Below are 24846 nucleotides of genomic sequence, written 5' to 3' on the forward strand. Positions count from 1 at the left end.
CAAACTTAGAAACAGTTTGTGCCCTGGTTCAACGTCAATTGCCTCAAAAAATGACTTTTTTTTTTATTCTGGAGGCAGAGATTAAGGTGGTTCTTGAAACATACACTTTTAATTGTTATTCAGTTTACATCTTTAAAAGAGGTTATTTGCTGTACTTCCAGGATGCTGTTCATTCTTGTCTGAGCCACTACACTGGTTTAAGGAACTGACTGTTTCTTCTTTGAAGAGGACAGAAGCGAGACAACTTGTTTCTAAACTGCATCAACTTAAAGTTTCAAGTTTTAATGGTGTAAAAATCAATTACAGTTAAGAGAAACTTGCTACACAGCAAACTCCATCTGAATCTACCAGTTATTGATGGGACCTTTAAATTAACCATTAACAAGTTATTCAAAGCATCCAGACCTGGAAACATCAGATCACCCAGGCAGTGAGCCAGCAACTCCCTCCCCCTTCTTCATGAGGCTTTAACAAATGCAATTGATGTGACCTTAGCACTGGAGCCAGTGACTTCCACTGGTGAACTCCAATTCCCAAGAGGGCTGGGGAGATCCTGTGTTAAGCCCAATGCAATATGCATTAGTGTCGTGGAGCAGGAAGATCCCAGTGTCTACTTGTTAAAGTTCACACAAACCATACAGATACAGACAGGATAAAACACAGACTCAAAAGGATCCATTATGCTTGAAGAAAATTCCAAATAAAATGACATCCTCTGCACAGCCCAGCCTCAGGCACAGCCACACCTTTATCTAGTATAATAAACTCTGTAGTAAACTGTTTTTGACCTCCATAGAGAGTAGGAGTTGTCAAATTTAAGAAGATAAACTCCTCTCCCTGGGTACTGGTGGCTGCCAGCATACACTTCTTCGTGACAGTCTCGTCTGTACACAGGCACTATTTCATCTAGCTGAGGCTTGTTGGCATTCTTTTTGGCTTTTTCTTCACTGCTAGTATTTTCTGTGAAGAGAAAAAAAAAAAAAAAAGGTGTCAGTTAACACAGGTGGATACTTTACATGAGAGTCAGACTGGTCTGGAGTGGACAAGGCACTTTGTTAGTTCTGAAACCAGACGAGTCGCAGGGGTTCAGACCAAAGCTGTGGCTAAAGCATTCAAAGGCAGGAGGAACAGAGACCACACTCACTTTATTATTAATTTCACAGTTTGATACCAAAACTCACCACACTCATCTCCCCAGCACAGCTGGGTCAGTTCGTAGGGACGCCAAGCTCTAGGTTTCATGAAGACGCTACTCCACATTGACTGCCACTGATCTGACATACTTACTACTACTGCTCCCTGTGTCAGAGTGGTTCCTTCTAAACAAATCACATGCTCATTTCAAAACGTGTTTTTTTTTTTTTTTCCTGATGGTACACTAGACTCCCCCATAGGTAAAGGCTCTGACCTGTGTCCCGGCCACTAGCAGGAATTGCTCTTTTAAGCTGTTTTGCTGAAGCCTCAAGGAAACTTCCTCCCTAGAAAGAGTTCATGGACAGCAGGGCGGGATTTTCTTAAGGTTTTCAGCGTGCAGATACACTGTGCTCTGTTACGGCCCAGGTTTCACCCTAGCTTACTGAATAGCTGAATTGGACAAGAGGGCACACTAAGGAATAGCTTAGGAAAAGGATTTCCCCACCCTCAACTGCTGTAACCTATCTGTGACCAAATGAGGTGACTGAAGCTACTTTCAGAATTGCACTCCCTATTCAAAATTGAAGACAAGATTCTAGCTAGATGGAAGCTGGGGGAACTAAGAGATTACACAAGACAATCAGTTGGGTCTTCCCCCAGGGCAAGCTCTGCAGGACTGGCAGTTACTATAAATAAGCACACTTACCTTCTTCTTCATCCTCATCATCACTGGATTCACTGACATGCACACTGACGGCAGTATTAGGGGAGTCTGTCCATTCAAAATACACCCCAAAACCAATGTCATAATTGTCTGTAGCAAACTCCCAAAAGAGGTAAGACCCCTCTTCATGAGTCGGTACTCTGACTGTAACCACTTCTCCTCGGCCCACTGTGATCACAGAGTCTGCATCCTGCCGGATTTTTTCCTTGAAGTCTTTTATCTGGGGTCGTGTCCACATTGATGGGGCAGCTATCACTGGAACAGAATCTGGACAGAGGGAAGAAATACTCCAGTTAAGCTTTGTTTCAGTTAGCCATGCTGCATACTTAAGTGTGCCTTAGGGGCACTTGAGGACCACAAGCACTAGAGTTGCTTCCAAGTACTTTTTTTTTTTTACTGAAGAAACATCTTTTCACAGTTGAAATGCCACACAAGTTCAAGTGTAACACTGCACACTTAAATCCTACCAGTTCACCCATCCGCCACAGTTAAACCAACAGTGCTTACGTAAAAAAACCTCAGGAGAAGACATACTGCTACAGGTGACAGGGTTACATTGCACAGAAACCTTCACTGAAAGGCTCTTTAATGTGACGGAACCAGAGGTTGGGGATTTGTCTAGAAATTGTCAAATACTGACTAAAATAACTGAACACCTCATTATGCAGAGAGGGACCACGCTAGTATTGATTCCATACTGGGACCCAAGCAAGTCTTGTGAGGACTGCTGATTGTGGATGAAAGCACAGAGGTAACGCTCAGAAATACCAGCAATGAGCGTGCTCCTGTGAGGCTACTTTTCCTGCTCTACTTCCACAACTTCCTAGAAGCTGTCTGAGGAAGGTGGAAAATGTGAGGGGACAGCAGACCAGACTGCACATAGGACAGGGCTGAGCCACAGGTCGTGCGGCACTAGGAGAGTAAGAAGGATTTGGCTTTATTTTAACCTACAAGGCTAAATCACTCCGTTTTGACCCGAGTTCAAACAAGATTCAACATATTTCTGCACAGAACAGCTTTCTGCCAGAACTTTTATGCTTCTTTCCCTTAAGTCAAGGGTGAAAGGATGTTCTGGATCCCGTCCACTTTGCCCAAAATGCTTTTGCTGCTTCCTCTTTCCCTCCCCGCCAAACCTGAGTTTTGTCTGTGCAATGTTGTCCTCCCTGGAGAGAAACTAGACCCAGGAATCAAACCTAGCTCATGCACAGCCCAGTGAAGCCAAGCAGAGCCACAGTAACCATACTTAAGACAACTGAATCCTAAGAAAGGCTTTCACTATCTAATTAAAATTAAAGAAATCCATCTAGTCCTACCTTTTGGTCCATTCTCCAGTGCTTCTTCCAAAGCTTCTGGATCCAGCTCTTTTTCAGGGCTGTCTGCATGTGCACTGGCCTGCCCATTAATAGATGGGGTGTCCCCTGGGGCAGGTGCATTCACCTTCGATGCAGTAGTCAGAGGTGTTCCTGTCGCTGCCACAACTGCCTCCTGCTGTTTTTGTAAGGCTGCCTAAAACGACAGAAATTAAGTCAAGTAAACCCAAAACCTCCCAAGATGTCTCCCACTTCCAGCAGAAGGTACAAAGACACTTTAAAGAAAAAATAGTATCTCCCCCTGCACCCCACGAGGAGTCTGGACACAAAAGACCAGAAGCAGCACACATTAACCAGCGAGAATTACATGTACTCCGTATCAGGGGATGCGAAGTCACTTTGTTCTAGGTTGGTGGATACAACCTGAACAAAAAAGTTTCAACTTCCAAGTTAATTAGGGCATGCACAACAAGACTCTTGCACTTAACTACAGAAGTTCTGCACTTCAGTAACTTCTATAATATATCTTTCAAAATTGAAAGTGATGACTTGTTTGCTGGTTTTTATCAGTGGGCTGAAAGGGTTCTAGCCTGAGCTCACCCATGTCTAAAAAGAGCTAGAAGTATTTAAGGTCTATTAAGTGCCAATTTGTGAGCTAGCTTGCTCAACAGGGTTCTCCATCAAATCCATGACATCTGACAAAGGCAGTTATTTAATATGAAAGCAGGAAGTGTAAGAGCCACAAGGACTGCGAGTAGTCTGGGAGAAGAGTTATTAAAGCTCACGGGTGCCGCTTTTAGAACATGACTTATGTACATTGAAACTCTTTAGACTGAATTTATCATGCTGTCCCCATGCAAAGGATTAAATACACCTAAACCGAGATTATACGCGGTAACAACCATCCTTTTGGATTTAAGCAGAATGCATTATCCCTTTAGCTTCAAGGCTTATTCCCCTGCCCCTAGTTATCAGCACAGAGAGATTACATACGCTTTTTGCTGGGACAGGGAAAAGGTATAACTGACAGTACCATTCTTTAAAGAATACCCTAATAAGCACATGGTTTTAATGAATGAATGAAATATAGGTATCCTGAAGGAGTATGAAGGCAATACAGGAAACATTAGTTAGATTTAAAATTTGAGCATTTGTACAGATGCTGCCCAGATTCACTTTCTACTACAGCAGATCTATGCACTGAGACAATGTAGTGGTGAGAACTCTTTTAGAAAACTATTGCATACAGCCTTTCCAAAATTGATTGTATCACACGCTGATCTGTAAGCAAGCACGACAGAACAGCATTTTTTAACTGCACTAATAGATCCCCAGGCACATGGAACTGACATATTCCTCAGAAGAGTTACATAGGCTACCCAAGTCTTCAGGAAAGTCCAAAGTAGAATTAGGTTAATTCTAGCTCTGTTACATGCTTCTTTTTCATCCCTTCCTCTACAAGAGTTGTCCAAGTAGAGATCTGAAAGATAAGCCTGGGTCTTGCGGGGTATTAGTCTTCTCCATGTAGAAAGCAGACAGCCATGATTGAAAGGAGCAGTGCTGATAGCATTAAAGAAAATTGGCAGCAGCATCTCTGACACCTCAGTGTCAAGGGAGCAGTATCAACTACAGAAGGCATCAAGGACAAGACTGAGCAGGCTATACCTTTTGCTTACCGCTACGACACCAAAGCATTGGTACCACGGTGTCATTAAGCTTCAAGAGTAACTATAACAGGGCAGGAAGCCTCCGACTTTCCCTTACCGCTTTAACTCCATCCAATCATGGTTTGGCTTGGAAGGGACCTTTAAATGTCACCTACTCCAACCCACCTGCCATGGGCAGGGACATCTTTCACTAGACCAGGCTGCTCAAAGCTCCATCCAACCTGACTGTGAACACTTCCAGTGATGGGGCATCCACAACTTCTCTGGGCAACCTGGTCTAGTGTCTCACCACCCCCACTGTGAAAAAAATTATTCCTTCTGTCCGATCTAAACGTACACTCTCTCAGACTATCATCGCCCCATGTCCTTTCACTACAGGCTCCAGTAAAAAGGTCTTCTCCATCTTTCTTATAAGCCCCCCTTTAAGTACTGAAAGGCTGCAATAAGGTCTCCTCAGAGCCTTCTCCGGGCTTCTCCCCAGCTCCCTCAGCCTTTCTTCACAGAAGAGGTGCTCCAGCCCTCTGACTGTTTTTGTGGTCCTCCTCTGGACCCGCTCTAACAGGTCCGTGTCTTTCTTGTACTGAGGATCCCAGAGCCGGACACAGGACTCAGGTGGGGTCTTGTGAGAGCCGAGTAGAGGGGGAGAATCACCTCCCTCCCTCGACCTTCAGGACACACTTCTTTTTATGCAGCCCAGGATATAGTTGCCTTTCTGAGCTGCAAGAGCCCATTGCCAGCTCATACCCAGTTTTTCATCCACCATTATCCCCAAGTCCATCTCTGCAGGGCCGCTCTCAATTCATTCATCCCCCAGCCTGTGCTGATAATGGGCACTGCCCCAGCCCAGGTGCAGGACCTTGCATTTAGCTTTGTTGAACTTCTTGAGGCTCACACGGCTGCCTTCCTTGGACAATTCTTTGCTGAGGGCATCAGCCTCGCCAAAATACAAGTTACTTAACAGGAAATTAGTTACTGAATTTTAAATCTTTAGCTCAAGAACAACAGACCTCAGGCTGGCAGTTACATGCCATTTAAGACTCAGGTCCTGCCCAAAGAGGTCAGAAATACTGGAGTCTAAAGTCGGGCTTACATCTGTTTAAGACCGTTACAGATGGACATCCTTGAACTTTAAAATAGCTTGAGATGTGAGTACAGTACATTTGCCAGACATACAAGATTCCCCTAAACAGAGAAGTAGCCTTTCAAGCCCAGGCACAAAACCCTTGCAAAGTAGTAATGTACTACTGCCACCCATTGCTACCAGAAGTACAAAAGTCTGTCCTCCCACCCAAATCACGAGCAGTCTATTGCAAGCAAGCAACTTGGTTAGACAGTCATGTCAGACAATAGATGCAAAAGGAGAGAGAAGTCAGTAGTGCTCAAGTTGACAGGGAGGAGGAGCACTCTCAAACCCAGTAGTGATGTGACAGTGCTGCAGGTGCGACACCCACCTGGAAAGTCACTTGAATAGGTTTGCTCGTGCAAACACTGGCATGTACCCCCACTAAATTACACACACAACAGATGCTGCAGCTGAGTGCTTCACATTTGGTCTCTGAGAGCAATATAGAACCAAGTAATTAGCAAAGACTGCTTAGAATTTTCTTAACTAACAGCTGCTTCAGAAGACTACTCAAAAAGATTAAATAACGGAGCTTTGGTGTTTGAATCTGAAGCAGCATTAGTCACTAGGACACTATCTCTCCTTGTAGCAATTATCTTTTCAAGGAGGTAACAACAGACAAGTTAACAACTCCCAGAGAGAGCCTGGGACACAAAATCTAAGTTTCTCAGCTGGCTGGCCATACCTGTTGCTGTGCAAGCTGGACTTGATACAACTGCTGCATGTATTGTTGATAATGCTGCTCCTGGAGCTGCCGAATCAGGATCTGCTGCTGTTCATAGTTGCCCGGATACTGCTGGGCTGCATACTGCTGGAACTGAATGGCAGTCTGGGAGTTCAGTGCTGCCATTATCTGTTGCCTAGATTGGTGGGAGGAGAATATGAAGATTACAAGCAGCTGAGGGTATTGGGGAAATCCCTGTACTTAAGTGATTTAAGTGGCCTCAAAGACAGTTAATTCAATTCCTGCAAAAACCAATTGGAGCAAATCTACGTAATAGAGCAGAGCCCAGAGGTAATGCAAATGTGAATTTTGCCTAAAAAAAAAAAATGTTGAAAAAAATAAAGGGAGCAACAATTTTTACCCAATGTTTCAAAACATCAAATGTTAAAAGAAACGAGAGCTCTTACATAATTCTCAATCTGTAGCCTGCTAAAGAGGCAGTGCTAGAAAAATGCGTGACTAAATTTCCCAAATAAGCAAGAGAAAAAACCCACATTTGGTTCCTCCACAAAACATGCAGAAACCATCCTTCTAGCAGCCTTTCTACAAATATTGACAAGAACAAACCTGGTGTGGTACAGCACACCAATGCTTTTTGGTAAATCTAAGGAGAACACAACACATTACTATCTTAATTTCGCAGGACAGTACGCAAACAAATATGAAAAGCATGACTGACATTCAGGAAAAAAATGCTGCCAAATAGGGCATCTGCGCCTCCAGTAAACTCAACTGCTGAAACTTCAGGAGGAACACACGGGTTACTTATGCACAGGCTCAGTTTTTCTCCTCTCTCCAAAGGGCTAACAGAAACTATATAGTAAAATTACCAGCTAGATCCAGGGTTTGTCTCACATGTTATGTCCATCAGTGACCAGCTATCGAGGCTTCAAAGGAAGAATCACACAAATGCAGGAGTAATTCTTTCCTTCCCACTCTTCTTCCTTTCCCAAAAATCACCCTCTAAAAGTTCCAATATTAGATTGGTTTAATATCCTAAAGGGCAAGATTTACTACTCTTCAGCAAACCATGACCAGTTTAGATATACTTGACCCGTACATATGTATCCATATTCCTTTTCTGTCTAAACTCCATCTCTGTAACCTGCTACAACCACTTAATACACAACTGCTATTCATGTAAAAGAAAAAAAACCTCTGAACTTCAAGGCATATCACACTTGTTACTTAGCACTGTGCAACATTTTTTTACTGCATTCTCTGTTCATTTATATTTGTATTTTACAGTCCTCTGGCTCTCACCATGTGAAACAAACAGTAAAACTTGTGGGTTAATTATTTGCTCCCTTCTCAAAACCACTACATAGCAAGTGCAGGATCTACTCCAGAGACACCCCCTGAGAAGACTTTTTTATTATGGAAAACGGTTGCTGACTGACATGGAACAGCTTTGACGATTTAATATTCTCTTAAATATTATGTGTGCAAGCTAGATCCATGTTTTTAGCATCTGGATGTGATGGAAACAATCACAACTATAGCAGTATATTCTAAGTAAACAATTTAATTCAGGCTACAAACAGAGGTTGAGTGCATCTGAACATGAATTCTGTATTTCTTTTAGAAGGGTGGTAGGATCCAGTGATTGTCATTGTACAAGCGAGATTCGCAGACACTTCAGTCTTCCTGAAAGAGAGCACCTTTAAGGAAGCAGTGTTAGACTACGGAGTTAGAAAGTTTCAGCCATGCATTCAAAACATCCCACTGCACTACATCTACCCTTTTGTCAGGCTCTGCCTTCTGTGAAAGGATAGAAACTTTCAAGTCACAGTTCAAACACTTCCAGCTGGACACTTAACCCCGCTCAGTTGAGCGCAGCATTAAGCATTTAAGAAGCAGAGACACAAGTTTTCATGAGGTGCAGCCCTTGAACCCAAAAACCTCCAGAGCTTCTCTTTAAACAAAGCTTCTCTGGCACTTTCATCTGAGAAAGCTGCATACAGTAACACATTAGAATAATTAATCTCTGCAAACTGTGTCCCCCTTAACTAAGGATGCAAACGTCACTGCCAGACTCAAGTGCTCTGAACTTCAGGTATTCAATTCCAGCGTAACTGTTTAAAAAGTTAGATACAATTGTCTCAAGTGCAAGGCAGTTATTTCCTCTGAAGTGGTGTTTGTTTCAGCTACTCACTTCTGTTGTTCCATTCGAAGCCGTTCCTCCTCTATTCTCCTCCTCTCTTCTTCTTCCCTTCTCAGTCTTTCCTCCTCTTCTCGCCTACGTTTTTCTTCTTCTTTTTGTAAACGCTCACGCTCCTCTTCTTCACGCCGCCTTCGTTCTTCCTCTTCTCTTCTGCAACATCCACTCAATAAGCTATTTCAGCATTCCTACAAGCCTAACATGAGTTATTTTCAACACGCTGTAACCTGCCTTCTGCCCACCCAATAAGGCTTTTTGTTTGGTATCATCTCCTCCCACTTAAATCGGCCTGGAGAAGTGTCTTACTGGACTCGAGAAGAAAACATATTACTGTTTAGTTTTACTGCACTCCGCAGTATGACAAGTGTAAATTCTGTATTATAATTTCATATTCATTCTAATCTGTTACTGTACTACCTGTAGCAGAGAGCAATAGAAAAAGTTGCCTTGAAACCTTAAAAACACCTTCCAAGCTTTAACATGTGTTCAATAATTACACAGATACTATAGTTTAATGATCACATGATATGTAAAAGATAGCCTATGCAGAGTTGCTAACCCATACTAGAAGAGGAGTTTAAAGCACCTGACAATTTCATGTTCTGTATACGTTTAGTCCACAGACATATTGGGGCAGACATTTTGTGAAGCATGTATTTCTTAAGCAGATGACAGTATCAGCAAAATTTTAAAAACTCCTCATATTCTGGGTGTCTTCACCTCAGAAAATCCTTCATTACTGGCAAAGCAAAAAGGCTTAAAGAGATCAAATGGCACCACAGCCACCTAAACTTCAAGCATTTCTCTTCCCAAGACAACTAGCTGTGACACTGTCCATAGGTCAAGAGTTACACACTCAATATACTCCAACACCAAAGGACTCAAACAGTACCTTTTCTTTTCTTGTTCTTCTTTCTCTATCTTGTGGGAAGTGACATACGTTGAAAACAAGTGGCAGCACCTATTCAGGAGCTTAACAAATTCTGTCATAGCTTTTTGCTTTGACATGTTTCCAAGGGCAGCCCATTCCTTCCTGAGAGAGAGAAATCAGCTGAAATAACAGAAGACTTGACTCTTTTCAAGTCAGTAGTGAACCCTGAGAACCCAGCAAAGAAAAAAGTTGGGAGACCAGGGACCAAACTTTATCACATGCAGTTTCAGAGAACCAACAACTTTTTCCCAAAGACAGTACAGTGCTCTCTTCTGCCTGCAACAGAAAAACTCTGTTTCAAACAGAAATAACCGAGTGCTTCTATGAAACCTCATACATCCTGTCGACCCTACTTCAAATTCTGAGCTATGTCCAAAAACTTCCTAGCTACAAATGAACCTGAAATATTTTTTACCCTTCTTCCACTCTAGTTTGTGGAAAAAAATGCATACATTTTCCTGGATGAACAAACATAGTAATGACCATCAATTATAGTACTTCTGTTAACTGAATGCAACAGCCTGGTTCTTCCTAAACGAAAGCTACATCCATCTGGGCAAAAGCAGCACACTGGGTCCAGCTCAGAGAAGCCAGTACTGTGTTGCACATTGCCTTCACACTAGGAGTCTCAGCAAGGAACATTAGAAGTGCAGCCTGAACTGCGAGCAATAAGAGACATGCCTGAGACTGCCCAGGTCGCATAAAAATTTACTGAGTTTGAATGTATCAGGTATCTGATTTCAGAAGTTCTTTGGTATTAGCGAAAGCTATGGTGAATGCTGCTGCCATTGGCCAAAGGCTTGGCCTGCTCTAACCATGGTGTGGTGTGGAGTTAGGATGAAACACGAGCCTGCACATTAATGCGCAGCTAACCAAGTCAAACTGCCAGGAGAAGCTGGACTGTCAGCACAGCAACTTTTCCTAATGTGGTTGAAAAACCCAGTAATCTTCTGTTAGTCTCCCCAAACCCAAAAGTCTCCTTTACTGAACTGTGACTCAGACTTCCAAGATGTATTTGAAGAGGCCACTCTCACTTTCCACTGCCATACACACATATTGAGGTAACCCACATACTTGTCTTCTTACTGCAGAAATTGGATGATGTTATCTTCAGACAGGAAAAGCAGAGTTAAGACCAACAAGAGCACCAGCCCTTTTACCTTCTGTCATTCCCCAGCACATCAAAGAATCCAACTTCAGGGCAAGTGTCAGGGTTGTAAGGTCCCAGCAGAACCTGCTTATGCAGTGCCACAAGTTTGAGTTTTTCTTCATATGTTGGATGAAAGGCTTTGCCATCTTTTTCTGTAGGGAAGAAAAAGAAAATAAAATCTCACTGTTGTGATTAACTGATTAAGTACAGGACAGCCAAGAGCATTTTGTATAACCACTACCATGATACGATTTCCTCAGTAAAAGAGGAATAAGATAGATAAGTCACAAAAGGTTAGACAAATTAAGTCAGTTCCATTCAAACAAAATAGAGATCTGTCCAGAAGAAACACACCTACTTCAGCTGCTGAAACTTAACTGTGAAGTATTTTTCATCATACCATCTCGAGTCAATCTTAGCTAGTAAGTTATCACATAAATATTTATGTTAATTAGTTGAACATCGTACCATATGGATCTATATCTCTGAAATATTTAAAAACTTCAACTTGAATTCGAAAGTGTCTGCCAAGTCTATTGCAGTGGATAGAAAGGATTTTCCCCAAAGAAATATGTGACGTTAACTTCATAGATTGCTCTCCTTTCATGCTCTTCATATTAATGAAAGTGGAACAAGCAAGGTTTAAGGCAAGAAAGACTGCAGAGAGGAAAAATTAGAATTAAGGGAGAATTTTCCCTGAGGGAATTTGATTGCTGCACTTTGTCAAGGCAGCTGGAATAACCCCTCACAATTAAAAGTCTCAGAGGTGACTCCAGCAGCACCAACATGTACAGAGAGCTCTGGATGTAAGACGTAGGCAACGTAAGCCTGGATACAATCGGAACTCCAACGGCTCCACACCAACATCTTCTGAAGCAGTCCCAGTTAGATCCTGCCACGCATTTACTGGTAAGCACTTGCACGGATTTAAAATTATATATGAATTAGCTAGGACTCATCTAAGCACATTTAAACTGTCAAAACAAATCAAAGACACAGGCTATATGTAATTACACTGCTAATTAAGAAAAGACCTTTTTCTTCAACAGGAAAACAAATAAGAATAATCCCCTTTTGGAAAGGCTGAAATGAGGAAGCTATTACCAGAGGTAAACAATAGCCATTTCACACGACTGTACTACTAACTGCTCTCCATGTAGTCAGGAACTGCAGGCAGAGCTGCCACTAGTTTCCAGCTCTCCTTTGGAGTAAGTTGTTTAAAGCCCCAAACTGAACAGTCCAATTCACACCCAAATTTTACGGCTAACATTTACATATTGCAAAATTTCTTGGCTGATGCTTCTTATTAACAGGAAAAGAAAGAAATGTCAGAACAAAAGAGGAGGGGATATACCTCTACCATGGCTTATTGAGAAACTCGGAACAAATTCTTCTGAAAACTGGAAACAACCCCAGAGGGAAAGCATTTGCAGGTCACAGCAAGAAGCTGTATTTTTGACAGACTAAGTTCAGTGTGTTACTGGCCACACTTAGTTACAACATCACAAGGAACCACTACGTGCATGCCATTTGTTTTGAAGCCAGAATCAAAGAATTATGAAGGTAAACATTTAATTACTTATTATCCATTCCTAGAGGTCCGTGTCACTCTTCCAGAATCTCAAATACTCGCTCTTCTCAGTCACACAGCGTTACAGCAAATACAGCTTCCAGCTTCAAAAAACAGAGCCTTTCTTCACAAAAATATCTATTTCCAAAAATACCTGGTGCAATGGAGAAGAGGGGAAATGTAAAGACGGAACCAGAGTCTACTCAGCAGCACCCAGTGAAAGGACAAGAGGCAGCAGACAAATCAAAATACAGGAAATTCCACTTAAGCATAAGAGGTGGCTTTTTTTTTTTCTTCAACTGTGAGAGTGATCAAGCACTAGAATCAGTTGCCCAGAGATGTTTTGAAGCCTCCATCCTTGGAGATATTCAAAACCCAAATGGACACAGTCCCAAGAAGCCTGCTCTGAACAGGAGGGCTAAACTTGACAATCCTCAGAGGTCCCTCCCCACCCCAACAAGTCTGTGTGTGATCCTTAAGAGATTCAAATCACCACATCCAGGTAAGCTCTCTCCCTGGGTCTCAAGTCTCCTGCTCTCAGGCCACCCAAGTAGCCCTTTGGCTCTTCCTCAACTCTTCACACTTCACATTTAACTCAGAATTTGTTTATTATGCAGCAAGTGCTTCCATTAGCCTCAATAAACGGTACACACTTTGAAATCATACTTAATATCCTGGGGCGGCATGCTTAAAAGCAAGTCAATTGATAAGGGTACTACACTGAAATTTTGCCAGGCTTCTGAGTGAAGTATGCTTCTCAAGGGGGCCCCTATGGCATAGTTTACCTTGCACAACCTGTGTACCTACAGTTGTCTGCCAAAAACCATAGCTATTTGCTGTACGAGACTCCTACTTAAGCCAGCCAACACCACCAGTATTTGAACTCACTTCTGAAGAGAGTTAAAGGGAAAATACATCATTTCCCATGCTATACACAGCACATCTGCATTTTCACAGAACAGAGATCAGACCTCAAGCCCTAACTATCAAGAGAAGCCAAAATCTGCTTTTACGAAGAATGGTGACCCAAGGGAAGAACAAACAAGCTAATTAAGAGAGGAAAACAGACAGATGAGAAAAATACAAGACAGGCATTCAGTGACTTGTAGATAATGCAGATTAGAAGCAAACTCTCAGCAAAATATTTGGAGCCAGTCAAGACAGTGAAGTTGTATACTAGCTATTTTTCAGCTGAGTTCTTCAGCATGAACCACACTGTATAATTATCCCAAAGATTTGGAACTGTTGCTGTTAAACTGAACCAGAGGACCTGAAGCCATCTGCAGAGTCAAATACGCCAAAAAATGAGCATTAGCAAGTCCAGACTAGCAGGAATGCCGAATTTGTCCAAGCATCCGTGAACGTACCATTTAAGTAGGTATTACCCACACATCTAATACAGCTGTCAGGAAGCTGAAGAACATCAAAGAGCTCTAGGAACACACTGAGAAGCCAAAGGATGCGCACAGCAGTAGTACAGCAACTACACAACCCTCCCTACGCCGCTGGTATGCCTGACCCAACAGGGACAGAGAAAGACTCAGCTTTCTTACAGAAGATTAAGAGATTTCTTTCCTGACAATACTTCAAACCATCATTAACCAGAAATGGCATCTTCTCCAGCTGACTAAACTCCATGCTCTAAGCAGCGGCCACTACCAGACCAAACTCAGGCAGTGATTAAGGGCATGGTTACGCGAACAAGGCAGGCTAGGCATCTACAGGCTTCGGGCATTCTGCAGTGAGGGCCCATTGCACACACACATACGCGTACTTCACTAATGACATAAAGTAGCTCACCCAGAACACAGAGGAAGCCTGGCTCCCACTTACTGCAAGCTCAGGCCTCACTGATGCATGCCATGAAACCCACCGTGCTGTTACTTGTCACGAAAGGGAAATCCCCGCATACCCAGTATCAGCCCTTCATACCACTGTCCTCCAAAGCAGCTACTCTGTTTAGATGCCTGCAAAACTGAGATCCACCGAGGGCAACTCAGCTGAATACTCCAGAAAACCAGTCCTTAAACCGCTAACGAACCTCCTTGCGTTACAGGCAATTAACCGTACACTTTGAAGACCACCGTTGGTGTCGGCATGCAAACACAACAGAAAGATGAGTATCACTAGTAATGAAAAGCAGGTAACAGAGGCTTATGGCACTGTACCATTGACTTGAACTGGTATAAAATCTCAAATTCAGACTCAAGGGAGTTTAAGAAATATGCTTCAGAGACTGCATCATGCAAGATACTGTTACTCCTATGTAACTTCAGGTTTATTTTTTCCTGTAAAAAACATGGCACAACACGCCACAGCTTCCACTCCTACCTCACCTACTGCACTCACTCTAAATGCCTGATTCCCACGAGATGGCATTTGGTTGAGTCATCTAGAAGCAGCTACAAACCACTAGTGAAGTGTGATTTTTTTCACCTCATAGCTTTTAAAAGCAGAAGTCACATACGTTAATGTTATTCATTTGCAAAGTTTTAATGAGTGAGACCAAAGCTGAGGAGCAAAAGACCTGAATTGCTGCCTGCAGATCCCAGTACACACTTGTACGCTCCTAACTCTCTCCTCCTGAAGATGTTCTGCATCGGAAGAGTTACCAACTGGCCCTTCCAATTAAACATGATGAAAGCTCAACTTCACATCAAATGTAGACACATTATAGGGGTTTTCATATTCTTGAAAATGAGAGTCTACCCCAAACTTATGAATTACAATCATTCCATTAAATTAGGCCACAAAAAAAACCAAACAGGTCAAACAATTAATTTAGAATGATGTATTGCTGAGGTTGAAGATGCATTCTTGTTAGAATAAGAGGAAATAACTTGGAGCAGTCAAACAAAACGAGAGTACTTAACATACCAGGAGAGCTTTTAGATACCAAAATGATATGGTTTGCATACTGTCTACTCAGATAGGCTGCGCTGCAAATCCCTTTAGACAGCGCATGAACACTTCAGGGACTGTCCTATATTGAAGGTTGGGTGCGATGGTATTTCAATGACAGGATGTGGAAAACCATAAAGCCAGGCTGATACTGGAAGAGATTCGGTGGCAGAGCTACTGCAGGACACAGCTTACACCTTGAACAAGTCACCCTCACTGGCATAGCTCGTACCAGCTCAACGAGCAGAAGTCGGTCAGAAACACTTCCACTCTGCCAGCTGCCCCAGGGCACACAATTATAGACAGCCCAATAAGTGTACCCATTCCAGTAACCCGACTGTGTTCTCCACTGTACACTGGATCCAGCACAGCGGAGCAGCTTCTTAATGGCAGCCAAAATACTGGTCGACCTGAACTAGGCTCGACAGAGCAGTAAGGGGAAGTGTGCATATTGTAAGGAAGGCTCTTGGTTCTCACAGAAAAATGGACCGGAACACTATTAACCATCTATTTTCTATGCCTCTGTTATTCTGAAAAGCTTTCTTCACAAGCCATTATGGATGCTAAAAAAAGGTAGCACACATCTCCTGCACAGCCTAAGGCCTGACAGTTGCAGTGACCCACGGTCAAGCATTTTACATCTGCTTCTGTCTTTTATCAGACAGAATAAAGTAGCTTTTGACTCTCTTGAATATCCTAGCCTAGTTTCAGTTGTGTTTTTCACATTGTTTATATGCACTCCCACCCTGTCTTATCTTCAAGCAATTCTGTTACATGCAATATGCCACCACAGACAAGTGTTAGCAGCCATTGTAATGAGCAAGTCTGAAGTATTTTGATCAGATTCAACTTTTCCAGGAAGAAAGTACATCACGAGTTACAATCAGACAACCCTGTCTGCACATTGAAGCAGCAAGGAAGCTGCTTAACTAGTGACTGCTGCCTACCCTTTGACCTCACACAGGGACTCCTCTAGCAACCCGACCCGAGCTCCTTCCCTCCCAGTCACCACAGTTAAGCCAGATACCATCATTCTACCAAACGAGTGCTGCCCCGAGTCACTTGTTTCTTCCACAGTAGCTGTGGGAGCCGGGAATATCATGCACCGAGGCATGGATAACAACCAGCTTTAAGACAAAGTTTTTCAAAGACACCACCCATCTCCAAATCAGTAGAGTTTTTAGAAGAATGATCAGAAACAGGATCTCAGCATTGACCTATTAACACGGGTCAACCTTCAGATCCCTCATGTCTTGCTTCTTGAAGGAGAAATCCGTATTTGTTCCTTGGCATCTACAAGGCTGCTAAACAACTCCCACCGTTGTTTTGACAGCGGATGCATGAAAAGCATTTGGAAACGAGACCAATTATTTTCGGAGCCACACAGATAGAGAACAAGCTGGCAGAATCGGTAATCCAAGTATTACAAGGTCCTGTAACTCACCATCACATCTATAAATAGAATTTCTTGTGTCATGTCACTTTCAGCAAAAAACTACAGGTGAAAATACAGGGAATGACTTCATGGGACTTATTCCAGCCGTAACGATAGAGGAACAAGGTCTTCATTCAGAAAGTCTGACAACTCCATACAATGTGGAAAATTTTCCTCTTATGAGCAAAACCAAATTGCAGAAGGTTAAAAAAAGAGCAGCAGTAAGTTAAACATGTTGAAATTAAGCTTTTAATAAGAGGAAGGCAACAAAAAATACACTGTTGAGACAACACAACACAAGGAACTGGAACCTAGACGCAAGTAACACTACACTGACTTTTCACCATCCAAGAGGAGATAAAGGTAGAACATAAATGTCATGAAAACATGAGATAACAGACGTAGGATAGCAATAATTTAGATAAGCTCATTCACAGTGTGTAATTTTCACACTGTAAATACAGGTTCCAGTAGAATATTAAATCCAAGACAAAGTAAGACCACAGTTGATTGAGACCAGAAATTTGCTACTACAGAGGCATTTCTTTCTGCATCTTGTTTTAAGAACAAAGCAGCTCGTTTTACAGAAAGGAGAAAGAGACAGAAGTCACAATGCTAAAGGAGGCCTACAGGAAAGGTGGGGAGGGACTCTTGATCAGGGAGGGTAGTGATAGGACAAGGGGTAACAGTTTCAAACTGAAAGAGGGGAGATTTAGGTTAGACATTAGGAAGAAGTTCTTCACTGTGAGGGTGGTGAGGCACTGGCACAGGTTGCCCAGAGAAGCTGTGGCTGCCCCTCCCTGGCAGTGTTCAAGGCCAGGTTGGATGTGGCTTGGAGCAACTTGGTCTGGTGGAAGGTGTCCCTGCCCATGGCGGTGGGGGGTGGAACTAGATGGTCTCTAAGGTCCCTTCCAAACCAAACTGTTCTGTGGTTCTATGATACCCAGTTGCAGCAGCTTCTAACACAGGAAAAAAGGAAAAGAAAAGAAAAAAATCAAAACCCTTATGATCTTTTATGGTTCTTACAGGGTTTTTTTTAAAAAAAAAGTATCTCCGTATGTTAGCATGCTAACAAAAACATTGCTTTATGGAAGGGCATCAGAACTGGGCCAACGAACCAGGGCTCAAGAAAACTGCTTAGAGCCTTACATGCTCCTAACAACTATCAGGGCACAGGTCAGCCAAAGTGAAGAAAACAGACAACTCTGTCCTTCTAGCACAGTCTCCACCTGCCAGCACGCTTGCCCTCAGAAGACACAGCTTTCCCAGGAGGTCATCTAACAACGGCCTGCCACAAGACTGACCTTTCCAAGAACAGTCGCACCTTCCCTAGCGCAGCCAGGCTACTAGACTCCCTGCTCTGTGCCCCACGTTAAGCAGCAGCCGCCTGAAAGCTAGCAGAGCGACACATTGCTGCGAGGTGCTCAAATGCTCTAGCACAACGTAACGCCACAGTGAAAGCGGCTCTTCCTCCAAAACCACAAAGTCCATTTCCTCCTCTTGACAAAAGCGAGCGTGGCAAGGTACCTCCAGCTTCCTGCAGAAGCAAACCTGGCTACAGAGGACCCTAAGACAAACGCTCCAGGTCTGCACCCGGGTATTTCATGGCTCCCTCACACAGCTGCCAGCTGAAATCACGACGGCACACGAAGCAGCAAAGCCAGACTTGAAGCTGGCATCCTGAGGAGACAGCATGACATCTCACACCAGGATCCGGGCTGTCAGCAGACCCAACACTCAAAGAGAGCACTCTTCGCCTACATTTGCAAGGTTTTTCTTCACACGCCACCAGCAAGGATTTTTTTTTTTTTTGCTCCGTTTTCAGGTCGGGTGGTGCAAACCCTCGGAAATGCCTTCCCGGCCCCGCGGAGCAGGCACACCGCAGCCCGGGATAACCTTCCAGCTCTTCTCCCGGCCCCCCGCCTCGGCTCACCGCTCGCACCAGGAAAAGCGCATCCCCACAAGCCATCTCCGACCGCCGTGATACGATGCCCGCCCCGGCTCACCGCCACGCCCGGCACACCGACCCCCGGGGGGCTGCGGACGGTGCCGCCCCCCGCGGCTCTCGGGGGATCTCCGCTGGCGCCCCGGAGCCCGGCTCGGCGGGGAAGCGGGCGATGCCGCCACCCGGGGGTTCCCGGGACGCGGCGGCTCCCGCCTCACCGCCCCGGTCCCGGCGGGGGGGCTATGCGGGCCACGTCGCCGGGCGGCCTCACCTTTGAAGAAGCGCAGCGCCAGGCCGTACAGCTCCTCCAGCGCGAAGCCCCATCGCCGCTCCGGGCTCAGCGCCGCCTCCTCCGCTGCCTCCCCGCCGGCCTCCGCCTGGCCCGGGGAACCGGGGCCCGCTCGGCTCCGCCCCGCCGCGGGCTCCCCCTGCCCCGGCCGCGCTTCGCAGTGCGGCACCTCGGCGTTGGGGCTCAACGTCAGCCCGTCCACCGAGACCTCGAGCCGATCCGAGCTCAGCACCACCGCCATCCTCCGCCGCCTCCCTCCCACCCGCCCTCCGCCTCCTGCTCCGCTGCGGCGGCCACGTCCCGACTTCCTGTCCCCTCCGACCCGGAACTTCCGGCCCCGCCCACGTCCCTCGCCACCGGCCGGCCCCGCCCCCTCGCCGGCGGGCGGCCCGGGCGTGGCGGCGGTCCCGGTGGGCGGGCGGGAGGGGGTCGTGGCGCCCTGACCCCGCCGGAGCCCGCGAGGTGCCCCGCAGCGTGCCCCGCAGCGCCCTCCTCCCGCCTTGCCTTCCGCCCGGGGCCTTGCGCTCGGCTCCCCGGGCGACGGGTTACGGCCGCCTGTGGCGGCCTGCCCCGGCCAGCCCCTCGGGGATGGGGCTGAATATAAACTCGGCCCCTTCCCCCGGACCGGGGGGGTACGGCCGGGGGAGCTGCCCCGGGGCAGCAGCGCTGCTTTGGCCGGAAGCGGTTGGGCTGCCCGCCCCCGAGCCCCCTCGGCAGCCCTCGGGTCCCAGGGTGCGGGAGGCTACAGTAGCGTTTGGGGGAGCTGCCCCTGCACGCTGCGCGTGTGCTTTTCGGTTGCTTTGTAGAAGGGAATAACGATTTTCCAACAGCTTTGTGTCACAGATTGAAAGCCTTTTGCTCCAGCTGGAAGGCACTGTGCGGTCTGCCACTGACCTCTCCTGCTCCTCTCTCAGGAAACGTGCTTCAGGCCTCACACGGGAAAGGAAAGAAATGAGCCAGAGAAAGAAAAAAAGAGTACAAGGCAATTACTTCTCCAAGAGCTATATCTGCAATCAGCTCACTCTCTTGTGACCATGAAACACCGTTCACAATAATGCTGTTATGTGCTACGCAAGGGGAGAGAGTCGCTCCGGCGCACGGCCGAGGAGGTTTATTTCCAGTGCAAGTGATCCTCCTCCAGCAATTCGGGAAGGCCTGCGTTAGCTTGAAGTGTTTTTGGCCACATTTCTCACCCAAACTGAGATGCAGACTGCCCGCCTGGGATGCGGGGTGTCCCTGTCTGGTGGGTCACAAAGACCAGGCAAAGGAAGAGAGCCACCCAGCTCTACAGCTTCCTGAAACTCAGGGGTGCGTCAGTCCCCCCGTCCCCAGTCCTTCGCTGAAGCCTGCTGCCCATTTCTGGGGTTGTCCCCTGAAGTCGGTCACACTGCCTAGGAGTTTTATCTACCATTTAAGGTAGTTTTAGATCCACCTGCTGATCTCTCAGCAATGCTGAAGAGATTTTATTGTCACACTTCCAAAGTGCTTTGAAGCCTTTGGGTGAAACGGAGGAGAAATGTAAAGCTTTAAATTGAAGTACTTCAATTACTTCCAGTTAGTATTTCTTGCGAGACTGAATGCCACACAGGGCACTGTTTACTGCAAATGGGGCAGAATTCGATTGAGATGATGAGTCATCTAAGCTTCAAAAGAAGTTTTACAACCAATTGGAAATCCTTTGTACCTTCAATAGCACTTTGGTTTTGGGTTTTTTGATTGAGGATCAAACGTAACACCATATTGTTTGCTTTTTCCTGACAAAGACTGCAGAATAAGGGTGTACCGTCTTCTTTTGACGGTTGGAGCTCTCCAGGGCACACAGTTCTCCATACTGACTATTTGGAGTCAGTATCTCATGGACAAGGCTAACAGCAGAACAGATGATTTTATCTCATCAAACAAGCCTGCACCCTGCTTTACAAATCTGTCACTTCAGCATCGGCTCCAAATTCACTTTAAGATTTGTTAGTTCATTTATAAAATCACTTGTATTAAAATGTCTGTTTTCAGACTTTTGATCTGACACATTTCTTGCTTGGCTTGGGGAGTTTGTGCTTCATAAATATTCTCTTATGGCATCAGTTCTACAGTTTAATCCATAGGGAGATTAATCTTCAAGTTCCCACTTTAAGAAACTCTAAATTCTTTATCCTAAAATGCATCCTTAGAGTATAGGAAACTGAAGTTTTGACTGATCCCTATGGATTTGCTATGTTTCACCCAAATGGAAGGAAATACTCACTTCATTTTATATACTAGCAAAACCAGATGTATTTCTGCTTCATGGTAGGAGACTGGCCCAAAACCAAGCAGCCCTTAGTTTGCCTTGTGTTTGGAAGCCAAGCTAAATCCAAGATGCTCCACAAGCATCTTGCTTGACAGGCTGATTTTGGGAATAATGACCGAAAACTGATTTATCTCCTGACAGGTTCTCTCCTGTAACAAATGTTTGGTATGTTTAGCAAATGTGAGACTATTCCTCTCTTCTCGTGCCAGCTTTGCTATGCCATGCAACAGGCATGTGAGCTGGCGCCAGCAGAGCAGGTTTCTCCACGAAGTGCAGCGTCGTCTCTTGGAGAGGCCCCAGCTGGAGAGTCGAAGCAAGACGTCTCTGGTAGCGCTGCGTCCGATCAAGGCACGGTGCCGCAGCCTGCTCCGCCTCCGTTTGGAGGGACACCGGGCAGCACTGGGCTGCCCTCAGTGGCTCTCTGCCTGCCTTCCCCACAGCACAGCTGTCTGGGGAGCACAGAATGGACATGTTACATCGACTCCTCCGTTTCACGGTGCTTCCAAGTTGGATTTATAGATACGGAAACTTGCTGTCACAGTGTGGTGTCAGTGAATGCTGTGATGTGCAACTGGTGGACAAGCTAGGTATAGGAAGAGGAATAACTGTGAGGTGATATTTTAGAAAAAAAAAAAGGAGGTTCAAATTTTGAGAGGAGTCAGGAAGTCCTGGTTTGGGATAATGTAATAACAAACAAAAACACATTTTTCCAGAAGAAAATTTTGAATTTGCAGAGATGGTTATTTAAGCTACAGCATGGAATCCTGGCTCATCTGGTATAAAATAAGAGATGAACCCCAAGCTACATGCCCAGGCAGGCGCAGGGCCCTAAGCACCCTCCCCACTGCTGGAGGTCTGGCTGCCGGGGCTCAGGGCCCGCTCGCGGCTCCCGGGCAGCATGGCAGGGAGGCCACTGCGGGCACCGAGCCCTGGCCCTCAGGAGCTGCTTCAGCTAAGGCTCCTTGGCCTTCATCTGGGCTATGGCCATGGGCCCCCAGATCCTCACCTGCACCCTGACCCGCTGGCTCACACTCCCGGCCCCCTTGGCTTCCCGGCCCTCAGGAAGCAGCTGGCCCTGCCTGTCCCCTGGCATGCAGCCAGCGTGACTTCTACACCTTCAGTGAATTGCTCGTGAATCCTGTAAATGAAGAAGTATTTCCCAAATGATTATGACAAAGAATTCCCAATAGTTTATGTATTTGAGAAAACCCTTAGCTTAATTCACAGGTAAGATGAAAATGCTAAGTTCAGCCAGTAAATTACTCATTTATGTATTGTAACAGCTGGTTCTAGATGGGAAAAGAAACATTGAAGAAATTCAAGTCCCGGAGAGTTAGTCCATTCCAGCAACAGTGCCCTCCACTAAGAAATGTAAACCTAGAAACATTATATAGAATAAATAAATTATTTAATTCAAGCTGGTGAATGTTTAACAGTTAAAAATACCAACCTACTCATTGCAATTATACAGTGAACCATTAAAATGTTCATAGAGCACTAGTCTCACTTAAAACAAACAGCTCTTCTACTCTTCCTGGTGTTTGCAGGTACCGGCCTGCCAGCCCTTCCACCCAGGCACCCATGGGTGAAACTCGCGTGCTTCTTGTGTTGGGGTCTGTCTGTCGGAAGAGTTCCACTTGCGCAGTGGTGGCTAACGGAGGAAGGAGCCTGGCTTTGTAAGATGTGGCCTAATGTGGTGTTTGCTGGAGCAACGGCTGCTAACTATTTGATTATCTCAAATGAACATCTCTGAGCAGCTGGGTCTGGCACTGTGCTATGGGCTCGGAAATCCAAATCATGCACTATGAAAATATTGCTGTCAGCTTCTTAGGAATGGCTACGTTGAACAAACCGGGTGTGAACATCACTCCCAGGCCTAGTGTTATCGTAACAGCCCAGAGCTCCTGGAGGTGGGAGAGAGGAGAGTGGACTGCCTGGAGGGAAAGGCTGTGTGTATCTCAGGGAGGGTGGCCAGTGTAATGGAAGAATTACGTTCCCCAAGGTTTGACAATTGAATTGCATTTGTGAGTAGTAACAGGATTTACTTTTTTTCCATAACATGACAGTTCTATTCCTCTTTTTACTGTCTTCATTTTGCATTCATGAGAGTTGTACTGACTGGAACAGACCAGGAGCAGAAGGAAGAAAGTGTTCAAGTTCTTTCACTTTAAATTACAGGTTTTCTCTTTGTCTGTCTGCCTTTCCTTAAAGGATGGATACGAGCTGTTTGGTTGGGAGCTGATCTTACACTGTAAAACCGCCCATGGAGGCACTGTTACAGTGTAGTGGACTCCCAGCTCTGCTAGCAACACGAAGGAAAACAAATTTGATTTGTGCTTATGTCTCTACATTGCTCTGGCTGATAGAATCTAGACTAAAGACTATATGTAAATATTTTTGTTTTCCCCTTATAGCTCTCGATCACAGTAATTTTCTAGAATTTGTTTTGTTTTGTTTTGTTTTTTGGAAGCCTGTTGGAAAATATCTTTGTCCCAGGAGCTATAGTGAATCTGCCAGTCTTGCCCATTTTGGTGACTGCTCGACCTCATCTACCACCAAACTGCTTTTTTTGTAGCTGCATATTGGTTTTCCTGAAGTTTAGGAGCTCAGGGTGACCCTACTGTAAGTATGACAAACAGCAGATCTTCTCAGTAACTCTTTAGATGTTCAGGACACATTAAACTCAAGGATCACACTCCCACTATTTGTGCATGTGCAGTAAATTGAGTTTGGACCTACTGGGATTGGCAGATCTGGGCCAACAAAGTGGATAATGGCACCACAGGATTCATTGAAAGTTCTCTTAAGTAATTTAAGTCTGTCCTTTTTCATTACCACTTGTTTATTCAAACGTTGTATGTCTGTGGAGAAAAATAAAAGAGCTCAAGAGTTTATGTTTCTACTTTCCAGTTAAGCAAGAGAGCACTTTGAATCCACTTCTGCAAGACCTCCATCGCAGTCTCCTCCGGATTGAATAGCTTCCGTTTTTCTAAGAACTAATGAAAGCTCCAAAAACCGAGAAAGGAGTGGGGGGAAAAAAAAGAGAGAAAGGTAATTTTCCAAGTAGAAACCTGTATGCAATTTGGGTCAGTGCCTGAAAATAACCACAATTCCATTTGCTCTTTCCTTCAAGAGGTCTCCTTTAAAGCATGGTCTAATCTTGCCTGGCAGCCAAGAGCAAATGCTGCCGCGTGCTTCACGTCCTGTTGGACAACTCTGAAAGACAGCAGTAGAGTTGCAATTTTGTAAACGACTTGCGGTAACTTCTGGGACCTCTCTATAGCGGGGCAGGTAATAGTTGTCTCTGCTTTGAAGCTAACACTGTTCACTGCGCCGCTGCCGTGTGTTTATGTCGTATTTTATGGTGACATTCACACTGACTTCTCTAAATTATTACACGAGGTGCAGAATAACAGTTAATCAGATGTAGGTTCTGGCAATACCTTTTTAGCCATGTCAGCAAACACTGCTGAAATAAGGTTTATTGACAGAGTG

The 24846-nt window shown here is 45.1% G+C and overlaps 1 protein-coding gene across 1 annotated transcript; it reads right to left on the reverse strand.

The window, feature by feature from the left end:
- Positions 1 to 302: 302 nt before the first annotated feature.
- ACBD3 (acyl-CoA binding domain containing 3) lies at positions 303 to 19305 on the reverse strand. Its single transcript, XM_086460652.1, has 8 exons — positions 19047 to 19305; positions 10935 to 11076; positions 9736 to 9876; positions 8838 to 8996; positions 6644 to 6818; positions 3172 to 3364; positions 1841 to 2125; positions 303 to 960 (listed from the first exon to the last, which is right to left on the reverse strand). The coding sequence occupies exons 1-8, from the start codon at positions 19303 to 19305 to the stop codon at positions 749 to 751; spliced, it is 1566 nt and encodes a 521-aa protein (XP_086316778.1). The 3' UTR covers positions 303 to 748.
- Positions 19306 to 24846: the final 5541 nt, after the last annotated feature.

Source organism: Leptosomus discolor, chromosome 2, assembly GCF_034619465.1.
Source record: "Leptosomus discolor isolate bLepDis1 chromosome 2, bLepDis1.hap2, whole genome shotgun sequence".
Taxonomy (NCBI): Eukaryota; Metazoa; Chordata; class Aves; order Leptosomiformes; family Leptosomidae; genus Leptosomus; species Leptosomus discolor.

Bases quoted from the DNA above. Each gene is read 5' to 3' on its own strand.
- ACBD3 (XM_086460652.1), bottom strand. From the start codon at position 19,305: ATGGCGGTGGTGCTGAGCTCGGATCGGCTCGAGGTCTCGGTGGACGGG. The intron at 11,077-19,046 runs GTGAGGCCGCCC...TCTTCCCTACAG, and splicing joins GGCGCTGCGCTTCTTCAAAG to AAAAAGATGGCAAAGCCTTT. The intron at 9,877-10,934 runs GTAAAAGGGCTG...TCTCTCTCTCAG, and splicing joins GTGCTGGGGAATGACAGAAG to GAAGGAATGGGCTGCCCTTG.